General features: G+C 41.3%; 1 protein-coding gene across 1 annotated transcript; it reads right to left on the bottom strand.

Moving 5' to 3' along the window:
- Positions 1–15,396: 15,396 nt before the first annotated feature.
- LOC309505821 (olfactory receptor 6N1-like) lies at positions 15,397–16,344 on the bottom strand (the record flags this gene model as incomplete). The annotated part of the gene is made up of 1 exon (XM_082179278.1): positions 15,397–16,344. The coding sequence occupies one exon, from the start codon at positions 16,342–16,344 to the stop codon at positions 15,397–15,399; it is 948 nt and encodes a 315-aa protein (XP_082035404.1).
- Positions 16,345–17,003: the final 659 nt, after the last annotated feature.

Here is a 17,003-nt window from a genome sequence, read left to right on the forward strand (position 1 = left end):
AGGCTGATTTTATTTTGTGTGTTAACTGGCATCATTTTAAAGAATAATTCGTTGGTGTTTTTCCTTTTATTATGATAGGACAGTATGGAATAAAAAAGAAAAAATCCACAAGCCAGAACTCGGGTCGCTCAAAGTACCACAGTGCTAAATGTCAGTGCTGTGACCACTGGGCTATGGGGGCCAATAAATCATCATCAGTCTGATACATATTAGTACCTCACTGTGTAAGAAACACAGGGGGAACAGAATCCGACGGCAACCAATCCAGCTGTCGAAATCCGTCCCCCCACTCTAATTTTTAGAGGTATTGATGTAGTGGTTTAACTATGAAAAGAACAATCAGCTTATCATTTTCAGAACACCTCATTAAATTGATACTTGCATGGTCTGTGCAGTGGACACAATTCTTGAAGTTGTTGAAAATTAAAGTTACTGGTTCCGTGTTACTGGTTCCGTGAATGTCAAATTTTGAAGTTGCAATCGTTTTCTTCTCCGCTGGATGAAGAAGATATGATGAACTTGCATGGTTAGTTTGTCTCTGTTCTCATGGCTGGAGTGCAGATTGTGGCCTGCCGGCCCTGGGCCGGAGAGGACACGCAGAGCAAATGGTGGGAGTTGTGATGGACTACTTCTGCACTGAAAGAAGATGTTGTGCCAAACTCCTGAGGTTGTCCTTGATTCTGTTGTGGTTGAGAGAGTCCTCTCTCTCTCCTGAATGAGCACATGGCTGGTTGTGAGTCGAGGCCTGCTGCCCTGGGGCCTGCTGAGGCCATGCAGGACAGCACGGCACCCTGAACGTATCGAGAAGGCCAAGAGAGTTGATGGTAAAGTTGCCGTTTTCTTCTGAGTAGGATTGAAGAGAATACAGTCTGACTCTGTTGGGAGAGGTAAGGCATAGCCGAGGCCCATGGGACATCAGACATCAACCCGAAGAAGCAGCAGTGAAGGCCAGAAGAAGAGAGAGAGGGTCACTGTGAATTTGTCTCTAATAAAGCCTGATAAAGGCCCCCCCTCTCTGGGTTGCTTGACCAATGAGAAGGGTGGAATTTCCAAGCGGGAAAATTCCTCTGTGGTTGATTTATGAATCTTTGTTTTAAGCGTGCTCATTTGCATGTGCAGCTGGATTGGTTTCTGATGAAGAAACTAAGAAAGATTCTTGTGATACTAATATGTTGCACAGCTATCAACATATCATATACACGATCATTTCGATCTTCAAAGTACCAATTTATAGAGACCAAACATGGTATAGGTGACCATTGATTCATATATTGTAAAATACACAGCATCAACAAAATAATAGTATTACAATGCATTACACAAGACAGTCATTCACAATCATTCACAAAATGTTCTGGGATGCATGCTCATTTATAGATCAGTTCATCAATAAATTAATGCAGGAAAGTCTGTTCTAATGTCTGTAGGTCTTTCCCTGACAACATGACATTTTTCACAGCAATAAAGACATCTTATCTGATCTTCGCCATTGTAATCAAAGACCCTTCTTGCCCTTGTTGGGGGGGATGGGACCACAGGTCCCAGAGTGAGTTTTAACTATTATTTGTTAACAAATAATTGTGTCTGATTTGTCTCAGTCGTTACACTGGTTAATAATAAGTGTATGTGTAATGGCTGGAAGTCAGTTGTAGTTCTTGTGTTTCTCTATTTTCTGTTCTAGTGTTCCTCTTTCCTTCAGTGATTCTGCTTGTTAATCACTAATGCTCAACAATCACTTCACATTCCCTTAATTATCTCACTGCAACACTGCGTCAATGTTACTTTTTACTCTTTGTAGTGTGGATTTTCCTGTGGGGTTGAAAGGGTTAACAGTGTAAGAAAAGAAAAAAAAAACACCCACGGTATGTATTTGAACAGAAACTATTAGTTATAAAACAGGTATGCCAGTAGTTTACTGTAAAATTTTGTTGTTTTGGTCACCATTGTGCTGAAGAGTAGAGCCTGTGCTTCAGTCCAGAAGAAGATCGAGAAACATTGATGATACGCTGCATGTTGTTTTATTTAATACGCGGTGACTGTGTAGTTGCTCGTCCAGTAGAAATCTCTTTATTTACAATATTTTCTTAGTGGTCTCAAATGAAAGTTCACGGTAATACTTCACATTATGCTCATTTGCTCACATTATTAGTGCATTATAAATTTTAGTTAATACATTTAAAATGACAGTTGGTCAATTTAAAGCAGTCGGTTTCTGCAAGTGAAATTAGTTAAACCGAGTTTAATTTAGTGCATGGTATTTTTACAGTAACATCCTGTAGATCACAGTAAAGAACTCTACAATTATCAGTAAATTACTGGCAACAGTGTTGCCAGTATTTTACTGTAAAAAAGCCTGGTAAGGTCTAACAGTGTATATTACTCAATAAGTGCCATAATTAATAGGAATTTATGATAATGTAATATAAGCTATAGGCTTATATAAAATGTTAGAAAATGGACTTGAACTTCCATAAACCCACAGAGTAGTGGTCTGGGTTCAAACATTCTGCCATGCAAAGTGAAGCATTCACGTCACTCGAAAGAAAGTGAGGCTTCATTTTTCGTTGATCACGTGTTTCTCTGAAAACAATACGCGCTCCGGCATAGAACTTCATAAGAAATTGCACTGTGAACTCGAAACACGGCTTTGAAGCTTCAGTGTCATATGTAACAACACTGGGTTTCTTTGACAATGATGATGATCAGGGAATCTCCTGAAAAACAGGGAATCTCATTTTTACGAGACTTTTAAAGCATAGAGATTGGATAATCTGGATAGCTATAATCTATAGCATTTTTGCTATATGTGTGCCTGGACCTGCTTTGCTGAATGGCTTAAAGTCATCATTAAATCAAAATTGATCCTGTTTACTTTGTTAGCACATATTATAGTCTTGTGGTAAACAATTAATCCGTGCAAGTTAATACACATAAAAACATTGTTTGTCGTGGTAATCTTTAAAGGGGTGGTATAATGCCCTTTTCACAAGATGCAAAATAAATCTCTGATGTCCCCAGAGTGTGTGTGTGTGAAGTTGTTGCTCAAAATACCCCACATATATTTTTACATAGCATGTTAAAGTTGTCACTTTTTGAGGGTGAGCAAAAACGCCCCGTTTTGTGTCTGGCCCTTTAAATGCAAATATGCTGCTGCTCCCGACACAGAGGGCGGGGTTTCAAGAGCTTGTGTGTTAGCAGCTCTGATTACCTCACGCAGACACACACTAAAATTACAGAAATTGTTCTGCCTTTTATGTTTAAACGGAGTCAGACAAAGATGGAGAGACTCAAGAAGAAGTGACAACACGTAGAATGCAACAGGATGTCTCTGAATGGTTAGTGATAAATTTATGTTGCTGATGTGGAGTTAAATCTTCAATTAGCATATTCTGTCATGATACTCTATAAATCGCTCGTATAGGAACTGTTGTGAGATGCACACAGAGTGACTTTCTATTGCATGTGAAAAGACATATGCTACAGTTTGAGCTGACTCACAAATGTGCTCGACTACAACAACTCTTCCTCTTCTCAACATGGACTGCGTGTTCCCGGGGGCAGGGTTTATGTACATTTTAGGGTTGGTGATGTCACTAACCCTGGAGGAATGTCGTGTAGTCCCTACCAGACGTTTGTTGTAGTCCTTAAACAACGATTTCTTTAAAAGCAAATATCTCCCTTTGCTTTGAACTTTGAGCATTGTAACTTTGCAGATGTTGTTTATCGTCGCTGTCGGGCGGAAACCCCCGATGTCCAAATTTTGTCAATTTCATATTTTTTCACAAATCGATGCTATTGGTCAGTCCCCACGTGGGTCTGTTATTTTTACAAATTATTAACCAATCTAAAGTGTTGAAAATAGCTTGAGAGAATATAATGGGAATTATAGATGGAACACATATTCCCATCCTTCCACTTTCAGATGGATACAAAGATTTTATTAACCGTAAAGGCTGGCCTTCTTACGTTTTGCAAGCTTTTGTTGATCACAAATTATGGTAAGCCAAATTATTATTTAGCATGAATTATTTGAAATGATGTTTTATTAACAAAGTTCGGGAGGAGCACGTTCAGATAATTAAACCTAATTAAACACACGTGGAGCACATTCAGAAAATCAAACCTAATTAGACACGAGTGGACCACACTCTGTCTGTTAATCAACCCAATCAACGAGCTAAGAGGTGTATATACACTCACCTAAAGGATTATTAGGAACACCATACTAATACTGTGTTTGACTCCCTTTCGCCTTCAGAACTGCCTTAATTCTACGTGGCATTGATTCAACAAGGTGCTGAAAGCATTCTTTAGAAATGTTGGCCCATATTGATAGGATAGCATCTTGCAGTTGATGGAGATTTGTGGGATGCACATCCAGGGCACGAAGCTCCCGTTCCACCACATCCCAAAGATGCTCTATTGGGTTGAGATCTGGTGACTGTGGGGGCCATTTTAGTACAGTGAACTCATTGTCATGTTCAAGAAACCAATTTGAAATGATTCGAGCTTTGTGACATGGAGCATTATCCTGCTGGAAGTAGGTGGTCATAAAGGGATGGACATGGTCAGAAACAATGCTCAGGTAGGCCGTGGCATTTAAACGATGCCCAATTGGCACTAAGGGGCCTAAAGTGTGCCAAGAAAACATCCCCCACACCATTACACCACCACCACCAGCCTGCACAGTGGTAACAAGGCATGATGGATCCATGTTCTCATTCTGTTTGCGCCAAATTCTGACTCTACCATCTGAATGTCTCAACAGAAATCGAGACTCATCAGACCAGGCAACATTTTTCCAGTCTTCAACTATCCAATTTTGGTGAGCTCGTGCAAATTGTAGCCTCTTTTTCCTATTTGTAGTGGAGATGAGTGGTACCCGGTGGGGTCTTCTGCTGTTGTAGCCCATCCGCCTCAAGGTTGTGCGTGTTGTGGCTTCACAAATGCTTTGCTGCATACCTCGGTTGTAACGAGTGGTTATTTCAGTCAAAGTTGCCCTTCTATCAGCTTGAATCAGTCGGCCCATTCTCCTCTGACCTCTAGCATCAACAAGGCATTTTCGCCTACAGGACTGCCGCATACTGGATGTTTTTCCCTTTTCACACCATTCTTTGTAAACCCTAGAAATGGTTGTGCATGAAAATCCCAGTAACTGAGCAGATTGTGAAATACTCAGACCGGCCCGTCTGGCACCAACAACCATGCCACGCTCAAAATTGCTTAAATCACCTTTCTTTCCCATTCTAACATTCAGTTTGGAGTTCAGGAGATTGTCTTGACCAGGACCACACCCCTAAATGCATTGAAGCAACTGCCATGTGATTGGTTGATTAGATAATTGCATTAATGAGAAATTGAACAGGTGTTCCTAATAATCCTTTAGGTGAGTGTATATACTGCAAACTTACCTCCATTCGTTGACAGTTTAACAGCATCCCGCCACCACCCCATCTCCTCACTTCTAGTCCTAAATACTCTTACAACAACGGGGGAGTACTCTGGGTTCGGGCAAAATTTCCGAGCTCGGAGGCCTCCCCTGGACAGCACGCCAAATACGCATAATCTTTACTCTGTTTAATTGATGTAAGGGTGAAATGTATTTTTTCAAAATAATTAAAAATGTAATAAATAATTAAGAGTAATAACATATCATGCTTGTTTTAAAAACTGCATTTATGTAGACAATTTTATAAACTATATGCATACTTTAAGTCGATTTAATATATATATGAAGAGCTCTTTTCCAAAACGCCATAAACGACAAAAAAATTATAAAAAAAATTAGTTTGTCATGTCATTTTGCTGTGTACTGAACCTATTCACTGCTCCATCAACGTTTCATGCCAAATCACTATATTTCCTTGTTTAAAATGTACTGCAAGATGCAGTTCCTTTCCAAACCGCGATAAGCGCCGAACCTATTTTTAGCCTAAACGCGATACATCCTCTCGACTAATCAGAATTCCGTGAGCGTTCTACGCAATCCAACATGAAAAAAGAAAAAAAAAAGACTCTCTCTCTCTCACACACACACGCTCTCTCACCCTCAAATTACTCGCACCAAACGCTCAATTCGCCTCATTCCCCCGTCCGAATTCGCGTCCGCCGCGCTAAAAACCTCATTCGCAGGACCTACAGATGCGCGTAAACGCATCTTTAGGGCCGTTACATAGTCAACGCATCGGTACGCATACGCGTCCGAAAGGCTACCCATCGTAGCCAAATGTGTCGTCCTAGTTTTTGATACGCGACGCGCCGATGTACGCAATACTATGCTTATACGCATACATCCACATATATACGATAGTTCATCGCAATTACACTCCAATAAAATTGCGTTGGGAAATGCCTGGAGAGAGGGGAGCGATGGGAAAACCCTCAGATAAAGTGAAAACGGACTGGAAAAGTGCCCGTGACAAATTCACTAGGGCGCACAAAAAGTGGAAGGTGGCGTGCAGAAGTGGTGCGGGGCAGCTAAGTTTCGGCTACCCAAAAATATTGACTCAACTTAGCTGGAGAGAGAGAGAGAGAGATGTATGTGTGTGTGTGTGTACGTGTGTGTGTGTACTTTCAAATCCATTCAATTTGTACATTTAAATTTAAGTTATGTTATAATATTTTATTATTTTGATGCCTTTATAACTGTCATTACTGTCATTTACTGAGAATGGTAGGGTACTGATTTTGTCAGGACGTTTGAAACAGGAGTAGGCCTACATTTTCTTTCTGTGTAGGCAGGTGAGGGAGACGATGAGGGCGACGATGATGATAAAGATGATGATGAGGAGGAAAGCATTATTGCGCAGGGAGATCAGGCACTTCCATCTACCCCCAATCCCGACTCATCCATATCCCAGTTTTCCCCAGTTCTATCTGACCCTCCCACCACCCCGACACTAGTGGCTTCGACCGTTTCTACACCATCTCATCCCCCTACCACCCCGACATCATCAGCCTCCTGTGGTGGTAAAGGGAAGCGCAAAAGCCACAGGCCGATTATGGATCCATGTGAGCGTACGCTCCTCGATAGGCTGCAGGAAATACGGAAGGAGAGAGAGAGGGATAGAGAGAGGGAGAGGGAGAGGGAAAGCGAAAGCGAAAAGAGGGACATACACCACTTTTTGTAATTACCTGTGCCATTTTCTACAAAATCTCCCACAGGAACAAAGCGCAATTTTGATGCGCGACATCAAACAGCTCATGCGGCAGTATGAGCCCTTTTAATTCGACTTAATTTGTCTACCAATATTGTAGGCTACATGCTGTTACTGACGTTATTTGTTATTGACATTTGTTAGGTCATGTTCTGTGTGAAACATGTTAAAGTTCAGTAGCCTTCTGTGGCGAGCACGACGTGGTCGAGGGCCGTGGGAGGATGGCGCGAGGCCGGTGGCGTGATTGATAATGAGCGACACGTGCGCGACGCACCGGTCTCGCATCTCTCACGGAGGAGCGGAAGCATAAAGGAGGAGCGACGACAGTGAAGAGCGAGAGAGGAACAGGCCTGTATTTTATTTGATGTTCTGTGTTGCCAGCAGTCGTCCGTGAGGGGCTGCTGGCTTTTACTTTCGTTTTGTATTTGTTTTATTTTTGTCATTAAAAGTCTTCAAATGTTCGCCGGTTCCCGCCTCCTTCTTCCCGTAACATCTGAACTTCGTTACACTGGTGCCGAAACCCGGGAGGAAGGAGGAACGCGCTGTCAAAGAGCCCTCGCCGCTGTGGTGAATCCGCGGTGCCATCGTGGCGGGCAGTTTCCGTCGCCATGGACGCTCGAGGCGGTGCGCGGGAGGGAGTTGCCGGGGGGGACGGTCGAGCTCGCTGCTGGCCGTCTGGGTGCTGAGGGGCGGCTGCCGTCCGTGATGGAGCGGAGGAGTCGCCGCCGTTTGCCGTGGGCCGGAGCCTGCTGCCACCCGCCATGATGGGGAGGAGCAGGGAACGGGGGACTCTTGCCGACTGCCCGAACACTGAGGAGCCGTCGCCGTCCACCAGGCGGCGGAGGAGTGTCAAGCCGTCCACCGAGGGCTATCCAGCGCCACCGCCAGGCACTGCGGAGAAGATCGCCCAGCTGGTGTAGGGCCAGATGGCAGCGCGTTATGGGAACCGGACCAAGAATTTTTTTTTCTCTTTTTTTTTCTCCTCTCTCCCCTCTCTCGTCTCTGTCGCTCCTCATGCTTCCGTCTCCTTTTCCCTCACCTCGTCTATCCATACCCCCAGCCCAGGTACCACAGCCGCCGTGATCGGTCCCCCCCTGGGAGGGGGGGAGGGGGAGTAAGCGCAGTCTCGTGGGTGCCCCCCGGCCTGCGAGGGGCGATGGGGGTATGTGGCGAGCACGACGAGGTCGAGGGCCGTGGGAGGACGGCGCGAGGCCGGTGGCGTGATTGATAATGAGCAACACGTGCGCGACGCACCGGTCTCGCATCTCTCACGGAGGAGCGGAAGCATAAAGGAGGAGCGACGACAGTGAAGAGCGAGAGAGGAACAGGCCTGTATTTTATTTGATGTTCTGTGTTGCCAGCAGTCGTCCGTGAGGGGCTGCTGGCTTTTACTTTCGTTTTGTATTTGTTTTATTTTTGTCATTAAAAGTCTTCAAATGTTCGCCGGTTCCCGCCTCCTTCTTCCCGTAACATCTGAACTTCGTTACACCTTCATATGAAAATGAATTACACTGTCACCATTTGGTTATCACATAATACCAAATTAGTTAAAATGTGTAATGGTTTTCACATAATACCAAATTAGTCAAAATGTGTAATGGTTTTCACATAATGCCATTTTAGTTAAAATGTGTAATGGTTTTCACATAATGCCATATTAATTAAAATGTGTAATGGTTTTCACATAATACCAAATTAGTTAAATGTGTAAAGTATTAACTAATAAAAAAAAACCTCATGCTTCAAAGCGACCTTTTATCAATTTATTGGTCAGTGCTACCCAATCGTAGCACACTGTACTGGTGGGGAAACACGCCAGCATCTGATAAAAAGAAGTCAGCCAGCTGCTCCCTGACAAGTGGCGCTCTACGGGAGGGTCTGCTGCTGCCGACCGACCACCGTGGTCCATCGACCATGTTCTGGTCCCCCGCAACGTGCTGCCTCCACTCTCCAGGCTGGACCTCTCCGGTGTCAGACGTCGCATCCACAAAGGTGGCGGGCATATATCAGGCACGTTCAGTGGATGCCAGAAAGTTGTGGAGAGCCACGCACGCCTTCACGGGCATTTTCAGGTTTGCAGTCAATCGGGCGGCTGAAAATTTGGAAGCGCGCAGCCAATATACCGAAGGCATTCTCCACCACGCGTCTCGCCCTGGCCTGTCGGTAATTGTAAATACGCTTCCTATCCTGCAGGTTCGTGCCTTTTAATGAGAAGACAAATACCTGTCAGTGCAGTAACTAGACAGAACAGATGACTTGGCTCACGCCAATTACGCACACTGTGCGTAATGGCACAGTGTGTGTGTGCGTGGTCAGAAGCAGAATGTTATTAACAATAAATATATAACAATCTATAAACGAGCTAAGACCAGTGCACGCTTTTTCATTGCTTCTGGGCTATTTTATTGAGCAGGTCTGCTATCAATTATTTTTATTCTCACCTGGATAGGGTCGCATCAGGTTCTCCTGTAAGGGAAATGCCTCATCCCCCAGGAAAAAAAAAGGACTGGGCGTTGTGGTGCCCGGTAGGACAGCAGGAGCAGGTAGATTGAGACTGCCCTCTGCCAGTCTGGATCCAAACGCACTGCGGCCCAACACACCTCCATAACTCTCACGCCCGAATGCGCCAACATCGATGTAAATAAATCTATAGTTCGCATCAGCAGCTGCCATAAGGATAATAGAAAAAAAAAAACTTTGTAATTGTAGAAGTCGCTGCCTGATTGTGGTGGTGCTCTGATGCGAACATGCTTCCCGTCAATTGCCCCAACACATAGGGGAAACTGCCACTGTCTCCAAAAGTCCTCCGCTATGTCCTGCCACTGACTGCACGAAGGAAAAGCCATGTACTCCCCCTGAAGGGCATCCCAGATGGCACAACACATCTCCTCTACAATGCCCGAAACAGTGCTGGTGCCCATTTTGTAGCTGGCAGAGAGTGCCTGCAGGCTGATGCCTGTTGTGAGGTACCGCAAAGTCACTGCAAGCCTTTGCGAAGCTCCAATCGGGTTGCGGTGATTTTGGTGAGTGTCCGGGAGAAAGCGGACGACTTGTGAAAGCAATTCATCAAATTTTGCCGCCGACATCCTAAAGTAGGCTACTGGAAATGTCTCTCCTCGTCCAGGCTTCGCATGTGAAGCACCAGAGACCCATCCTGATCTCTTCTTTGATTTAAAGGGTGAACATACCACCGCCTATCTCTGCGCTGCCTTTGTTGCCGCCGATGTAAAATCAGCAATAGAATGCACTCCTCTTCAGTTGCCATTTTGATCTGAATATCACGTGACCCGACTCTACTAATATCACCCGACTCTACTACCCCCTGTTGCGTGAGCGGTGTATTGCATACACGCATCGCCCGTGACGCTTGCTTCCACTTTAGACTATGAAAGGGAGCGCGTCGCTCAGTGACGCTCAGTGCCGCTCAGTGCCGCTGGCAACGCTGTAACGTCTCTGCTTGTGTGTGTCTGTTGCGAGTGTGTTTAATCTAAGTTTTTTTCAACACACGGACAGTATAATCATCAGCGATGCACGCGATTACATTTAGAAATAGACAAGCTTTGTTTCCAAATGCACCAAGTAAAGATATCCTTTCAATTTTATAAACTTTTATAAACCCAGCCAATATAATCACAATGAACACATCCAAAATAAAATCTTTAACATATATAGGCTATAACAACTGCAAAGCGTCTAATTTGTAAACAAAATGATGTACGCACTAAATCCAGCATAAACTCTGGCACAATTTGCATATTTTTAAACTCTCAAAACAGACGTCACATCCCGAACCTCACAGCAATTGGCTGCCGACCGCGTTTTACTGACTGCCTTGCCTATTGAATATCGTTATCATTATTGAATATTTTTAATTAGTTTTTTCATGCATATGTAGTGGACAAATTGGTCCTACTTGTTACAGGTTTGACACTTTACTAAAAATGATATTCATTTATAGTATGAGTCCCTGATTATATGTTGCATGTTCTCTTGTTTTGTTTTTTTTGTTTTTTAAAAAGACAAACCATCATATTTTTGGAAAAAAATGGATGGATTTATAGCAAAAAAACAAACAAAAAAACTTTGAATTTATCATCAACAATATTGTTGTTTGATTTAATAATCATTGTTCAACATGTTCAGACTGAGCCAAAAACAAAAAAAACTAAAAAAACAGGATAAATTGAATATTCACAAAATGTGTGGGTCTAGGTAAAAAAAAAAAAATTCCCTGAAAACTATTGAAATGGATTTATAGCGTTTTGGAAAAGAGCTCCTCATATATATATACGACTACAGTCATCAACTACATCGATGTATCGATTTATATTCCTACGATCCTACTGCATCGATCTGTGATCGGCAAATTGGCCTTCCGGACGACATATATCGATCTAACATCGTTTTAAAAGGTAATGAATCGATTGTATCGATACTAGGAAATAGCGCATTGGATTTAAGCACGTTAGACTTTATATGGATGTTTTTTCTTTGCACTTTTAATGATAAAGGCCAGGGGCGGCGCCAGCCGATTTTGCTGGGGCTTCAGCCCCGAATGTTTTGAGTGTAGCCCCGAATGTATTTTGAGAAGTTGACAGACAAATACATTTTCATGTAAATCATAAGTTCCCTTATTTTCATTGTGCTTTGGCTTTGCTGCTGTCTCTGTCTGGTGATTGTTGAAATCTGTCTCACACAGAGACGCACCACGTGAGTGATTTCAGCCTAGAATATCTCCAGGATTTGCGCGCAACAGCGAACAATCTCACATCAATTCATTTTTTTTAATAAATAACGCAGTCAGCAGCGCCACACAGTCCTCTGTCAGATGAGATGTTTTCACGGTATATGTCAGAATATAAAACTCAGAAAAACTAACTTTCCTGTCATGTCAGCCGTGTGCTCGAGGCGCACACTCTTCAATATCACGCACTAATGCAATCAATACATCTAGCCTAAATGATCGTTCATGACATTCTTTTAACTATAAGCAACTCAATTTGTCTAGATCTGTAATATTATTTCCTTTGTATAATGAGCTTGTCTTTGTTTTAAATTATGTTGTATTTTTATTGTGAGTGCATGTGAACTGCTGCGCAGTCGTGTGATTTAGTCAGCTTGATTAACATTATTACAATGTATTCCTATTTAACACAAATGTTATTTGCTAATTACATAAACTATAAGCAAAATTCATAAGTATAAATATATATTTATAAGTTATATATAAGTTATATTTGTATGGTCCTCGAATGTGTTTGAATATTTCACCTGTCAACTGCTTGACAAATAATTTATGCTACTGCCCACTGACATGCTTTTAAAGCTATTGTTATCAAATTTTTTTTGGCCTTCAAACACCTTAAAATGCACATATGTAGGTCCGAGAAATCCAAATTTTCACGGGGGAGCATACCCCCAAACCCCCTATAGGCTACGTCACATTTGAATGCGCATGTCTGTGAGGTAACGTGGGCTGGTGTGGCTACAGTGCCAGGGCTGAATTTTTAAACCAGTCTGCCCCCCGCATAGGCCTACAATATACATTATTCTATGCATCGAATCATGTTATCTAATTACCCTCCCCCAGCCCCTGATGTTTCTAAAACCTAGAAACGCCCCTGATAAAGGCGTTAAACGTTACTCGATTCAGTCTGCCTATCTGTGACGTCGTCGCCATGCGTGACGCGCCAGCAGCAGCGCGACAACAGTCAAGCAGCGCAAAGTCTCTCACCTCAGAAAAACGGACTTTCCTGTCCTCTCAGCTGCTATACTGCAGTAGCGCGCACTCTTCAATTGCACGCGCAAATGCGGCGGAGCGCGCTGTATCACTTCACTAAAGTGCAAAAGACATACGAGCATGCAACGTCGTAAATTAGTAAGTTAAGAAATAAAAGTAAAATACCAATAAATTACGTTATTGGTACGTCATGTGTGTTGCTATTTATCAGGAGCAGTTTCATGTTTCTTTACCAGTTCTTCTAAGTATTGTGTATCACCATGGTAGCCTAATTGTTGTTTGTTTCCATAACAAAATGCCACTTACTGGTTATTTTGTATATTTTTATATGACTGTGGTGGCTCATACCAAGATTGTATTAACAAAAAAAAAGTGTGTGATGATAATAAATGGAGTGGAGGTGGACATTTTAAAGGCAGACTAACAGGTCTTTGAGGGTCAGAATTCTAGCTGATAGACAGGTGTTCAAATACTTATTTGCAGCTGTATCATACAAATACATAATTTAAAAATCATACATTGTGATTTCTGTTTTTTTTAATTTATTTTTTTATTATGTTTCTCACAGTGGACATGCCCCTACGATGACAATTTCAGACCCCTCCATGATTTCTAAGTGGGAGAACTTGGAAAATAGCAGGGTGTTCAAATACTTATTTTCCTCACTGTATATACACACACACACTTATGTATAGGTTTTGGAGCATCAGATGTAAAATGCCAGGCAGTGCTCATGATGCCAATGTTCTACACCAGTCTGACCTCTCCCAAAGATCCCACCTGCTACCAAAGGTGAGGCTTGTGACAGCTTTACTTTTTAAAGGGAATATTAATTAAATAATAATATGTAATTAATTCTTATTTTTAGGGTGTAAAGAACATCGAGGGACAAGACACTAGGCTTTTAATAGTTGGGGACCCTGCATACCCCCTCCTTGACTGGCTCTTGAAAGGATACATAAATTCTGCACATTTGACCCCTGAACAAGAATCTTTTAATGCCTACCTGAGCTCACTACGAGTGGGAGTTGAGAACACGTTCGGGATTTTGAAGTCAAGGTGGAGGGTGCTGCTAAAAAGAAGCGATTTTCACTTCACCTTCACACCAACTGTGATTGCTACCTGCTGTGCACTGCATAAATTTTGCCAGACCGAGAAGGACAATGCCAACAGCAGGTGGTTGGAAGAGGCTTGTGACCTCAATGCTATCTATCCTCAACCTAACCACTCAGTGAATATGGAGTGCAATATGTTCCCTTGTCCATTTTTAACTCCTCTTAAGAAATGTGTGTTTGTCTTTAATGAATATGGGACTCTACAACACAATCAGTGCATGAATGGACAATCAGTGTCACAAGCACAATCAGTGTATGACAGTTAAATTACATCAAAGGAACATAAACATCTTTAACATTTGAAATTCACACTCAAGTGTAAGCCTGCATCATTTAATGTTTTATACAAAATATATATAGTGTAATATGGCTGGAAAGAAAAACCTATCACAATTGTTATGTTGTCCATTTCAATAAAACAATTTCCATAGTGTTAGAATGTCTAGGATAATAAAGTCTTTGGGTAACACTTTACTTGAAGGGGTGTGCATAAGACTGACATGACACCTTCATAATCATGACATGACACATGTCATGAATATGAAGGAGGTTTTATGCATGTTTATGACAACTGTCATTAAGTGTCATTCGCTCAATTATGTCATTTTTAATGCAAAGATGACATTGTTTGAGATGTCTTTGTTATGACAACTTGACATAAACCAATACATCATAACCTGTCATAAATATGTCATCAACATGAACATAGCAGATTAATCATCAAACTTAAGAAACTACTTAGCTTTATGGGTTAACATTACATTATATTTCTGACTACTTTTTTTTTTTCCAGTGGTACAAACTGAATTTGTCATTAAAATGTCATTAAGTGTTAATACTCTGTCAAATTATTTTATAACAGTGTCATGCATATTTTTATGGACCTCAACTACAGTGATACAAATTTAATTTTTCATTAAAATGTCATTAAGTGTTAATACTGTCAAATTATTTTATAACTAATACTGGAATACGGGGGGAAAAAAGTGGTCAGAAATACATTCATGACACAGTTATAATGGCCTCATGACAGCCAATGTCAAAACCAATCACATGACAGTTTAATATAATGTTAACCCATCAAGCTAAGTAGTTTCTTAAGTTTGATAATTAATCTGCTATGTTTATATGTTTATGACAATTTTATGACAGGTTATGATGTATTGGTTTATTTCAAGATGTCATAACAAAGACATCTCAAACAATGTCATCTTTGCATTAAAAATGTCATAACTGAGCGAATGACACTTAATGACAGTTGTCATAAACATGCATAAAACCTCCTTCATATTCATGGCATGTGCCATGTCATGATTATAAAGGTGTCATGTCAGTCTTATGCACATAAGGTAAAGTGTTACCCATCTTCATATGTGACCAATATTCAATCAGATATTTCCACTTCTTTTTTGAAAAGCAGTCTCACGACTTCCTTCCGTAGTCTTGTCAGATTTAGTCCATAAATGAGGGGGTTTAAAATGGGTGGTATGAGTAAGAATTCCAGGGCCATGAAATTACGCAAATCTTGTGGAAAACTCTTTGAACCATAACGAGTGTACAGCACATCAAACAGCAAAGCAACAGCCACATTGAGCAATGCAAGAAGATGTGGTACACATGTTTGTATGAATTTGTGCCTGCCCTCTATTGACTTTCTGCATTTTTCAATCAAGTAAATGTATGAGAAAAATATCAATATTCCATGTCCAAAATATATAAAAATGATTACATACCCAATCAAATTATTTACTGTTGTAGAAAAACAGGAAAGTTTAACAACTGACCAATTTTCACAATATAGCTTTTCAATACTAGAGCCACATAATGTTAGTCTTGATGTTAATACAATTAAAACAGAAATGCAAAAAAATGGAGAAAGCCAGCAGAAAAGGATACATTCAAGAACCCTCTGATCGGTCATTACTGAATGATACTCAAGTGGTCTACATATTGCCACATATCTGTCATATGCCATCACTGTTAATGTTGAAACGTCACAGAGAACAGATGAATAAATGACAAATATCTGAATCAAACATCCAGCATAAGAAATCACATGATACTGGGATAATAAATCATACATGAATTTAGGGTAGAATCCACCAGTGCCAAAAAGTCCATTTACACACAAATTACAAATAAAGACATACATTGGCTCATGAAAATTCTTATGTGAGATTACAGTGTAAATGATGGTAACATTACACAACACAATTAATGGATAATACATTGCAGTCAATGAAAAAAACACAAATCTTTTCCCCATCGTTTCATTTAGTCCAGAGAGTGTAAACACTAAGTCAATGGATTCATTCTCTAGTGGTGGCTGCATCTGGAATGATGTGCAGAGTTGTATGATAGTGATATCATTATGCACATCATAATAAAAATAAGTACATTTGAAATTAAAAGTTAGATCATTTTAAAAATAATCATTCAGATTGTCAGCTATTCAGTCCTATTTCAGACGCAAGCAATGAAATAATTAAAATCTTACCACAATCTCTTTTTGTTAGTTTGACAGTGTTGTGAAAGGTTGATCTGGTGATATATATATATATATATATATATATGGAGACTATTCTCATGCTAATTGTCTTGTTTGTGAACACTTGCAATACTTTTAAAAAGCTCTCTCGAGAATGTTTTTTAATTTTTTTATATGTCTGTCTATACTAGCCTGGGAAAACCCAGACGAACTTCCGGCAAATTTAGATTTGCTCTGCAAGTCAGTCTGGCCAAGAGCCCATTCAAGCCCATTTCCAATCTTTCCAAATCTTGGCACCAATCACAAACGTTGAGGCGGGCTTTACACGATGACGATCGCTCTGATTGGTTTTAGGTCTATCCAATTGTGCCTAGAGGCATTTGAGCAACGTCCGTTGGTGACGCCCCTTTGGAAATGGGATGTGAATGAAGCTTCCCCAGACCCACTCTCAGTTACGACTGAGAAGGGTCTGGTGTCAACCAGGCTATGTCTATACTACACAT

The sequence above is a fragment of the Leuciscus leuciscus genome (genome assembly GCF_965113295.1).
Source record: "Leuciscus leuciscus genome assembly, chromosome: 9".
NCBI classification, from domain to species: Eukaryota; Metazoa; Chordata; class Actinopteri; order Cypriniformes; family Leuciscidae; genus Leuciscus; species Leuciscus leuciscus.